General features: G+C 45.2%; 1 protein-coding gene across 2 annotated transcripts in view; it reads left to right on the forward strand.

The window, feature by feature from the left end:
- Positions 1–6,593, forward strand: part of SNX30 (sorting nexin family member 30) — a 122,383-nt gene extending 115,790 nt beyond the window's left edge. The window contains exons 9-10 of one of the 2 annotated variants that reach the window (XM_058444790.1): positions 383–438; positions 597–6,593. In XM_058444790.1, coding sequence (XP_058300773.1) covers positions 383–438; positions 597–636 — 96 coding nt within the window. In that variant the 3' untranslated portion in view covers positions 637–6,593. Of the gene's footprint in view, positions 1–382 lie in introns of both variants that reach the window. The other variant, XM_032164895.2, reaches the window with a different exon arrangement.
- Positions 6,594–11,430: the final 4,837 nt, after the last annotated feature.

Below are 11,430 nucleotides of genomic sequence, written 5' to 3' on the forward strand. Positions count from 1 at the left end.
CCCACACCTGGAGTAGTGTCTCCATCCCTGCCGAGATACTAGGGCCTCTTCAGGGATTTCCTGCTCGGGCTCTTTTCTGCTTTTTTGAAAGGAAAAGAATTTCCTCCAGTAAATCCATTTCCATTCACTGGATATGAGCTTTACAGACTAACATAAATGCATTTAAGCCTTGCAGAGATATTGCTGTCTTTCATAAAGATGGGGTGACACATTCAAAACAAACACTTGTTACCTCCCCGTTTGTAATAGTTATGGATGACACATGCAGGCATCATTAGACAAAGGTAACCCAGCGGGATCGACAACGAAAGAGCAGAATTGAGAAGCTGACCCGAAATCGGAAACTCAAAGCTGATACTGTGTGTGTATGTTGTCGTTCCAGTGCCTCATGGCGTGGGAGTCGATTATTCCACTACTGCAGGAGAAACAAGAGGCCAAGTAAGTTCTTTCTTGGGACGGAGACTCTTCTACCTACACAGGGCCTGGCACCCCATACCAGAATGTCCCTGCAGTGCCAGAGACGCAGCGCTGGGAAAACAACCACAGAAACATCTCTCCTTTGTGTATTTTTCCCTCCCCCACCTTTCACCCCACAGTGGTTTTCAATTAGTATTTATTCCATGGTGGAGTCTTTGAGGCTAGAATCATCTCTCAGCAAGAGCAGCATACCTCCGTGTTATGAAGGCACCTGTTCAGTGAAGCACTACGAAAATTTGCAACCAAGGGACAAGACAACCTGCAGCTGACGCTCTGACACTTCATGACAGTTTTCTCTTTAGGGACAGCTGAGTTGCCAGTTGTGGGAGAGAACCCGGGGCCTGCTTTTCAAGGATGAGGAGGAGGCAGGAACAGAAGGCAGCTGTTGCTTTCAGTGGAAACCTGGCCCCTCTGGAATTGGCCTCTGTGGGCATTGACTTGTCTTGGCCTAGGAGGCGTTGGTGCCTCCCTGGCAAGTCCTTAACATACAGTACCTGTAGCTGTGAGTGTGGCCTGCTGCCTGCTTGTGATGAGTGATACCGTCTTACTGTTTGTGTTTCACATAGGGACATTTAAATCAATGTCAACGTGCGTCCATGCTTGAGTGAGCAAGCCAGCGTCCTTGTCCTCCTGCGATGCCTTTGGGAAGCTCAGGGGAATGTTCCCCAAGCTTGTTTCTGACACTAGAATGCAACAGATTGGAAACTTTTTGTGTAAAATGAAAAAAAAAAAAAAAGTGCTTTTTTTTTTTTTTTCCTGTGGAGGTCTTCAGTGTTTTGCTTGTTCACTGTCATCAGAGCAGGGATTAGACCTGTTAGGGAATATCTATTGTCTTGAAGTCAGAGTAGCTCCCCCATTGTTGAGATCAGTGGGCATATACCAAGCTTCGCCCCCAGTGTCAGCTTTGTGCAATTTGCCTTTTACCTCACCAAAAATACCTACTTTAACATTTCCTCCTGTGTCCTCTGAATGTCTGGGCAAGCTTTTGGTGAGAGGGCTGGTATGTTGTGTTGTTATGATACAGTCGAAATTTGTCAATGCAGTGTGAATGTTCTACATAAAGTGCTTTAACCCTTAACATTTCCTGGTCAGGAAGGAAAGTCAGTACCTGGACGGGCCTCGAAAATGACAAATGCAACAGTGAACCCTTTGTTTCCAGCTAAGCTAAAGTCTCCTCATTGTGCAGCCAGATTCCTGGGGACTGCTGACTGTGGTTACAGGCTGCATTTCAGACGATGACCAGGTATACTTTTCAGATCACAAAGCAAACAGTCACCAAGGATCTATCTTCCAACTCATTTTTTTTTTTTCTGCTGAAATGAAGCTACGTGTCATGTTTGTGTTCTTTCATCCGTGGCTCATCCCAGTAAAACTACGAATCTGAGCTTCAAATAAGCGGTAGTTTTTTGTTTGTTTTATTTTTAATGAAACAGCTGTGTTAAGGCGCTGCTTCAGATGCAAGTTCACCTGGAAATACTGGTCAGCGGGCAGCACGTCAAGGTCATTTAAGCCCACTTTTAACTGCAGGTCATCCTCGCATCGGCCAAGGCTGTGGTGCTGTTGATGCCGCAGTTGGACAGCATAGGATGGCTTGGTTCTGTTTCATTGTGTTTGACAATGTTGCAGTTTAAATGATAATGTTTAAATCAGTTGGTACTTGCCTGTAGTGTTAAACCCTATTTGTGCCATTCTCAAGTCCTTTGATGTGAATTTTCAGTTTGGTACAGTTAGAAATGACTCATTGATGCTGAAAGGTAAGAACAACCCATGTACCCCCGAGTGATTCCGTGCTTTATTCTACCTCTAAGCCATCGTGTTGGTGTGGGTATGGACGCCTGGGTCTGACCTGATACTGTGCTGGGAGAATCAGAGTGTGTGTCTAATGGCGAGCTGACAGCCTTCTGCTGATATTTGGCAGAAGACACCAGACCAGCCCAGCAGCAAATGCTCATCTTTGGGAACATAGGAAGCTTTGCCTTGGGGAAGGTATGCTTTACAAATGTCCAGTGTAATGAATGTTTGGAAAAAACTGGAGTTACAGGAAAATGAAATCTGACTATCTGCTAGTTGCCAAAACCCAGAAATATTTCCTGTGTAATGGTTAGTTGGGAAAGAAGGCAGCACTTGAAAAAATTTACCAGGTTCCTTACTAGGAGATGTGGGAAGGGGCATGGGATGCACGCGGTCACTCCCTCTCCTAGTGAGAGGCAGATGGCTGGCACTGAAGGGAGGCAGGCACCGTGGGATTTGGTCTTGGTTTGGTCCCCATGTGATGCCCTGTGCTGTAAGACATCAGAAAGACCTGGAACAAGGCAAACTTTCTGTCCTCCTGGCATGTTATTGATAGCAGAGCCAGAAGTCCAGTGTACATTACAGATTTTCTGGGAGAAATAGTCCTTCCAGAGAAAGGATTCCTTCCCAGCCTCCAGGCTGGTGTCTCATGAGGTGAGGAGGCTGGCCCAGAAGGAAGGGGACGTTAGGTGGTGAATCAGGCTCCCCCAGGCCTCTGAGGGCCAGCAGTCCCAACCATTTGCCTCTTCGTTTTGACCAAGCACAAAAGAGATATTCCCTAGAAGTGTCACACGGAGGCTTCTGTGCCAAAGACTGCCTTGTAGAGGTTTCATCATCCCACCCTTCTTGGCTTCACAAAATTGTGGCCCTGAGATCACTACTCCTCTCTTAAGTATTTATTTATTTTTTTTTTTACTTTACCTCAAGCAGACAGACAGACATAGGTTTTGAGGCTTGAATACATGGCAGTGGAATACAAGGCCCTCCCTAGCAGCTGCCCCAGGCCTGGAAAGTGGTAGATTTCATTCATCCGGGTTAAAAATCCAGAGGAAGACAGAAGAGAGGAGTCCTAGGAACTGAGCAGATTTTAGAGACGCAAATGATGTTTAAGAGAGCCTTGTGACTTGTAGCAAGCATGGACACTGCTTTTTCTTACTAACGTAGATCTATAGGAACATTCTAGGCTGTTCTGCTCAGAGCGAGGAACCACTGCTCCTCAATGGGGAGGGAACATACCACCCAGCCAGGCTTAGCGTTGGGTTTTAACCTTTAATAAAAGTTTTATAATGATTCCTGTTCAACTTAAAGTGTGATTATGGAGATGATTGGCTCCATATTTCACCACGTCATTCCTTCAACTCACCAGACACCTTTCTTTAGTTGAAATAAACCGGCATGACCTGGAGATCATGGTGACTATAAGCTAAGTCTGTTTTCATGCCAGATTTCAGCCCCACCCAAAGTGTGTTCTAGACGTTGTTGATTTGAATGGTTTTCCCAGTTCCCACTCCACATGGGGAAGTTGAATGAATGCACACCTGCTGCTCACTTCGTGTGAGGCTGCCTTTTGTGATCAAATAACAGGAAGTTCTGCTTTAGAGGAGGGCACGATGACCATGTGGCAGTCTGCAAGTGGAATTTCTCTCTTGGGATGGCAGCCCGAGGAACATCCAGAGTTTGTGTGACTTGGTCCTGCCATTGTTAGCTTTGAAATCACAGGCATCGGGCTCTGTTTTGACACCATTCATTGGACTGCGGGACAGTCATTCTTTATGCTGTCTCTTGAGCTGGTGAGAGAGGAGGAAGAGGGAAGTCAAGAGCAACCTCCAAGGTCTGTGTCGGCCTCTTCTCCCTGGGTCTTGGGGTGGGTTAGAACTGGGTTCCAGTCTGGCCAGTTGGGTTGCTGGCTGCACTGAGGGTGATTCCTCTCAGAAGATGGGCTGCCTGTGGTCAGGACAGGGCACACCAGTCTGGACTCCACCTTCCCAGACACCTACTTTAAGGACCCATGGAAACTGGGTGATCCAATTACAGGGCTGGGGCAACCCTGCTTTGGCCACCCTCATTTACAAACTTAGGTTGGGAGTTTGGATTTCCTGTCTCACTTCCAAAAGCCTTCAAGATGGCAGCAGATGGACACACCCTCTCATTTCTTATGTCTTCTCTGTCAGATGGCAGGAGGCATATATCAGTAAATTTGAGGAAAATGTTCTCTCCTGGGCCAGCCTCACAGCTTGCGTTGTGTGTGTTGGAATTGTTCTCTTCTGCCTTGTTCTGCCTTGTGATTTTTGCAATTCAGTGAATAAACCAGGAATCCATTTTCTCACCAACCCACCCTGTAGATTATCAGCTTTTTGTTTGAGGGATGCCTGGTCTCACAGTTACACGTATCAGAGTGTGTGTAAGTTGTCTGTGTTGGAAAGGTTGGAGTGGGGGCTTTCTTGCAGGGGATCAGACTGTTCTTTCTTCGTCGTAAAAATTTGAGATACGTCCTGAGTATGACTGTCTAACCCTATGTGGCAGAAAAATATGTTTTCCAGGTAGTTTTTACTACTACAGAGAGTCTGTAAATAAGTGCTTTGAAAAAAATAACAAACCAATAATATATTTGTCTCCTATATAAACATTCTGTGTATTTAGCCCTTGAAAATCAACAAATCCAGAATTTAAAAAAATGGCACAGACTTTTAAAGCCCAGCTCTACTTTTTTGAGAGCTTGTCCATACCTACTAATATGCCTTATTCTTCTTCAACTAATGTTTTAAAAGTCCTGGGTAGAAAGAGTCTTAGAAATGTAATCAGTTGTTCAGCTTCAATAATATAGAGATCTAACATAGTCGGTCCTCAGGCCCCCTAAAGAAACAAGCAAGAAAGTGAGGGCCATCACTAGGGTTGGCTTTGGGGAGGGGAAAACTAAGGACTGCTTTTGCCAAATAATATTTTTGACAATGTAAGGAAACACAGGGACCACAAAACCTTTTTTTTTTTTTTAAGTGTGAAAGATTAGTGCCTTTTGGCATACTTTTGATTTTAGAGGATATAGTATCGGCATAGACAAATCACTAGAAACAAAGAATGCTATAGATGACAACAGTATTAAATGTTACTCCTGATTCTGTGGAACAGCTTTTGAAGATACTGGGGGGTATCTTCAAGCCTCAGAGCAGCTTGTTTCAGATAGAAATTCTCCATGGGTTGAAATGCCAAAAACAGAAAACATGGTGTTGACTCACATAATTTAGTCCATTTTAGCAGAACCTTAAGTGTTAACACCAGTGGCGAGGAGCATTGCATATTCTCTGTCAGCAGCAGCACCCCCGCACCAGGTGATTTTGGGCTCTCTGTAGGCTGGTCCTAGCAGGTGACACCCAACAACACCCCTGTTGGACAGGATTGTTCACAGTCTTAGACCAACACTTCGGTCAGAAATGATACTGGGAGGAGGAAAGGAAAATCACTTTTTTTCCTCCATGTGGAAGTGAGGAGAGAGGAAAGTGGATTGCAAACCAAAATGTGAGTCAGTGTGATGAAGCAGTGGCTCTCTCATCTGGGCCTTTATCCAATAACAAACCAGCATCTCTTAATGGCGCTTTTGGCCTGGTCACCCCTGAGGTTTGGGTCCTGTCTGGTGGATTCCCTGTCCATTGTATTTCTGTGTGCCTGTTCCCTTCATCGCTGTGAGTTGGGAGTGCATTGAGAGATGATGTCCATCTGATATATTCCTGTGAAATAAACTGCCAGCAAACTTTCTAACTTGTATTTTAACTGTTAAAGAAGAGATGAAAAACTTCAGCTTTGGACATGTCCACATTATGGACTGTCACTTCTTATTTTTAAAAGTCATTCTTTACGTTTAAAATTTTAAAATAAAAACCTTCTGAGGTATTGATGTAGTCCACTGTGTAAATGTCACCTTCTCTCCATGCTGCCATTATGCCAAAACAAAAGCTGTGAAAAAACAAAGTGCTTGAGAGAGTGTGTTGATAAGAAAGTGATTTATTTACAGATGGAAGTCTTTGTTTCATGAAGCTACCAAACTTTAAAAAGAATGTCACCCCTTTTTTTTTGTTTGTTATGGAAACCAGAGATTGTAAAATGGAAAAAGAATCGTTTTTTGTTGACTTTTTGATGCTGGCACGAGGTTTTTGTCCACTTTTTTCATATATCTGTGTATAAAAAATTGTTGTTTACTATGGAATTAGTATTACATTTTGAGGTAAACAAAAGAATTTGTATTGCTTGATAAATATTAGCTTGTAAATTTAAAGTTTCTTTACTTCAATTAACTTAAAGGACCAATAAACCCATAAAAGATGCTTTCTTTATCTTGAGTCATGTCCTCATTTGTACCTTTTTGTAAGGCAGAAAAACATGTGTGCCTGTTTTTCTGTTTTCTTATTTTCTCTTTACACGTTTTCAGTTTGCCTGTAAGAATCAAGACATATAGAGCGACAGGAAAAAATATATATAATTGAACTATTTTTTTCTTCTTCACTTCTTTTTTTTTTTTGAGACGGAGTCTGGCTCTGTCACCCAGGCTGGAGTGCGGTGGCGCGATCTCCGCTCACTGCAAACTCCGCCTCCCGGGTTCACGCCATTCTCCTGCCTCAGCCTCTCCGAGTAGCTGGGACTACAGGCGCCCACCACCACGCCCGGCTAATTTTTTGTATTTTTAGTAGAGACGGGGTTTCACCATGGTCTCGATCTCCTGACCTCGTGATCCGCCCGCCTCGGCCTCCCAAAGTGCTGGGATTACAAGCGTGAGCCACCGTGCCCGGCCTCTTCTTCACTTCTTTGTAGGCCCAATTTACCCTCAATTTACCCTCTTCTGCATCTTCTACATCTGAACCAATCTGGGGAGATGAAGAAACTTCCTAGTGTAGTAGCCATCATGATTGGCAGGCAGGCCGACAGCCAGCCGAGGTATTTACTACATGAAAGATTTCCTGTGTTACACTATAGCAAAGCACAACATTATATTCTGAGTCAGTGCCAGTTAAGTTGACCTGATGATGGTAATGCATTGGACTTGAGTATACTTAAAATGGTGCTCAACTTGACTTACTGATAGCAGACATCATTAAGACTGCAGTCATACAAAATAAGACAGCAAGGTGAATAAGACATGGATCATGGATCATATCTCAGCTTTTCCACTTACTAGGTATGTGGCTTTAGGCAAGTCACATTTGGCTGAACATTTGGTATTATGATCTTTGAGATGAAAACAAGACTTCCACGTGGGGTTGTTGATAGGACTAGCAATATGGTATACAAAGCACTTAAATGTCAGGCAGGTTCTCACTGTGATAGCCCCTTTCTAAAGACTTCCTAATTTAAATATTAAGGCTATTAGGATATTATCCTTAAGGATATGGCCAATTTAAATATTAAGGATAACAATCCTTCATGTATGCTTTGCCAGTTTTTTTAACAGGATATTCCTTTTTTTTTTTCTTTTGCTTTGTCACCCAGGCTGGAGTGCAGTGGCATGATCTCAGCTCACTGCAACCTCTGCCTCCCAGGCTCAAGCAGTCCCCCCACCTCAGTCTCCCGAGTAGCTGGGACTACAGGTGCATGCCACCATGCCTGGCTAATTTTTGTATTTTTCTCAGAGACGGGGTTTTGCCATGTTGCCCAGGCTGATCTTGAACTCCTGAGCTCAAGCGATTCGCTTGCCTTGGCCTCCCAAAGTGCTGGGATTACAGGCATAAGCCACTGTGCCTGGCCCCTGTTTTCTTTTTAAGAAGATGATGGAAATAGAATACTGAAGGACGGTGTCAGATTGAAGGCCTGGAGAATGTGGAGGAATAAATTCCAAAAGCCATGGCAAGAAGTGATAAAAGGAGGTGAAAATAGCCGATTTAAGAAATTGTTTAGGGGAGGAGAATGGACTGGAGATGACTGGAAGATTGCCAGTCTGGGATTTGGGGGTGATGCCATTAGCTAAAATCAGGAGAGAGGCTGGGCGCAGTGGCTCACGCCTGTAATCCTAGCACTTTGGGAAGCCAAGGCGGGTGGATCACGAGGTCAGGAGATCGAGATCACGGTGAAACCCCATCTCTACTAAAAATACAAAAAATTAGCCGGGCGCGGTGGCAGGCGCCTGTAGTTCCAGCTACTCCGGAGGCTGAGACAGGAGAATGGCATGAACCCAGGAGGCGGAGCTTGCAGTGAGCCAAGATCGCGCCACTGCACTCCAGCCTGGGCGACAGAGCGAGATTCCGTCTCAATAAAAAATAAAAATAAAAATCAGGAGAGAAAGACGAAAGATAGAGGCTGGGCGCGGTGGCTCATTCCTGTAATCCCAGCACTTTGGGAGGCCACAGCATGAGATCACTTGAGCCCAAGAGTTAAAGACCAGCCTAAGAAACATAGACCCCATCTCTACAAAAATTAAAAATCAAAAAAGATGGAATGAGCTTAGGTGGTGGGGTGGGAGAGGGAGAACTTGGTTTGGCTTGAGGAAATCCAGGTGGAGATGTTGACTTGGCTGTTGGAAATGGAGTTCTGGAGTCCATGGGGATGGACTAGATTGCATGGGAAGAGAACCAAGGACAGGGCCTTGGGGGCTTCAAGAATTAAGGATGCAGGCAGGGCGCAGTGGCTTGTGCCTGTAATCCCAGCACTGTGGGAGGTCGAGGCAGATGGATCACTTGAAACCAGAAGTTGGAGACCAGCCTAGCCAACATGGCAAAACCCTGTCTCTACCAAAAATACAAAAATTAGCCAGACATGGTGGTGTGTGCTTGTAATCCCAGCTACTCGGGTGACTGAGGCAGGAGAATTGCTTGAACTCTGGAGGTGGAGGTTGCAGTGAGCTGAGATTGCGCCACTGCACTCCAGCCTGGGCAACAGAGTAAGACTGTCAAAAAAAAAAAAAAAAAATTAAGGATTCAGGGAGAGAAGGAGGACTCAGGGAAAATTCTTGAGAAAAAATCAGGCCCCATAGGTGAGAATGGTGATTCTTTTTTTTTTTTTTGAGACGGAGTCTCGCTGTGTCGCCCAGGCTGGAGTGCAGTGGCGCAATCTCGGCTCACTGCAAGCTCCGCCTCCCGGGTTCACGCCATTCTCCTGCCTCAGCCTCTCCGAGTAGCTGGGACTACAGGCACCCGCCACCACGCCCGGCTAATTTTTTTTTGTATTTTTAGTAGAGACGGGGTTTCACCATGGTCTCGATCTCCTGACCTCGTGATCTGCCCGCCTTGGCCTCCCAAAGTGCTGGGATTACAAGCGTGAGCCACCGCGCCCGGCCGAGAATGGTGATTCTTAAATGAGGGCTTGTGAGACACCAATTGTTGAGCCCCAGTCCTAGAGTTTGACTTGGGTGAGACTCCAGAATTTTCATTTCTAACCAGTTGCAAGGTGATGCTGCTGCTGCTGGCCCAAGAACCAACCACTGGGTTAGAACATCTGTTGGAAGAAATGATGACCCTGGGAAAGCTGACAAGGTTTGAAACTCCTACCCTGATGACAGCTGGAGTTGAAAAGGAGCCAATACTTGGGCTTTGAGAACTCAGCTCAGGTTAAAAAACACAAGTTTGTAGCAGGGTCAGTGTGGACAAGAAAGGACATTTCTCTAAACAGTAAAAGGCTTTTCAGGAGTAGGAAGGATTAGATTCATTCAGGCTGAGGAGCTGGTCCAGAAGCTGGACCAGAAGGTAAGGAGTTGGGGAATGAGCATATTGATGAATAAGGTTAGAGAGGTTGAACATGATCTTGACCTCATCTTTCCCATCCTATCTGCTCTGCTCATGTTGCCAGACTCTGTGAGGGGGGGGCACTACCTTTTTCCCAGTGGCCTGAGCCCCAAATCTGAGTCATTCTGGCCTCCAACTACCTCACCCTCTACCATCCATTCATTAACCAACTCCTGTAGCCTCTAACTCCCAAATATTTTTCCATATCCATCTACTTTTCTCCATGCTTGTAGCTTCCTACCCTACGTCTGCTATTTCTTTTTTACTTTAATTTTTTTTTTAGGAGACAATCTTGCTCTCTCACCCAGGCAGGGGTATAGTGGCCCAATCATAGCTCACTGCAGCCTTGAACTCTTGGGTTCAAGCGATCCTGTCCTTTTAGCCTCCTGAGTAGCTGGGATTATAGGTGCACACTACCATACCCAGGTAATTTTAATTTTTTTTTTGTAGAGATGGTGGTCTCGCTATTTGCTCAGCCTAGTGCTGGATTCCTGGCCTCAAGTGTTCTTCCCAGCTTGGCCTCGCAGAGTGCTGGGATTATTGGCCTGAGCCACCAAGGCTGGCCAGTCAGTCTGCCATTATCCTTCACCTGGTTTACTGCAAGGGCTTCGCAGCTCATCTGCTTCCTTCAAGCTTGCTCACTCCTTCCACCAATTCATTGTCCTCAATGTTGCCAGGGAGCTGTTGCTAAGATGCAAATTTAAGCACTCTGTGTTCCTGCTTAACACCTTCCAACAGCTGTCCCCATTTACTCTGAAGAGAAACATCTTCTTTTGAAAGGATATTTTATGTTATTCGTCCTTACCACCCCAGTCTCATCTTACTGTCCTCTGTAATACTTGTCCTTCTGTCTGCTCCCTTCACACTGAATTCCTAAACCTTTGATATATTTTCACCTTCAGGCCTTCCAGCATGGTGTTCCTTCTGCCTGGAATGTCCCCCAACATCTGGCCTTAGTAATTCCTACTTACCCTTCCAGCCTTATCATAGAAGTCACTTCTGGGATGCTCTCCCAAATCTGGATTCTATGCTCCCTTATATTAGTGAGGTTGGAGAGGTTGAACGTGATCTTGAACTTCTTGAACGCATCTTTCCCATCCCATCTGCTCTGCTCATGTTGCCGGACTCAGTGCAAGGGTGCTAGCTCCTTCCCAGTGGAAGGAGACATCCCTATCTGCTGTTCTGTCTGCTTCACCTGTTAGACAGTACGCTCTGCTAGGGCAGACATAGTCACGTGCTATTCTTTCTGTATCTCAGCACCTAGCATGGGGCCTGGACCTTATTAGATGTGTCATAGAGTTTTGTTCATTCCCTGCAAGAGGATTAGAGATACAAACTCTCTGAGCCCAAATACCCTGAGATTTAAATGTATTCTCTAGCCTTGTGTTTTACCCTGTATAAGAACATCAAGTCTGTAGTCACAGACAGAATCTGACCTGGGAAAGAACGATTCACACATTCA

This window comes from Hylobates moloch, unplaced genomic scaffold (genome assembly GCF_009828535.3).
Source record: "Hylobates moloch isolate HMO894 unplaced genomic scaffold, HMol_V3 SCAFFOLD_10, whole genome shotgun sequence".
NCBI lineage: Eukaryota > Metazoa > Chordata > Mammalia > Primates > Hylobatidae > Hylobates > Hylobates moloch.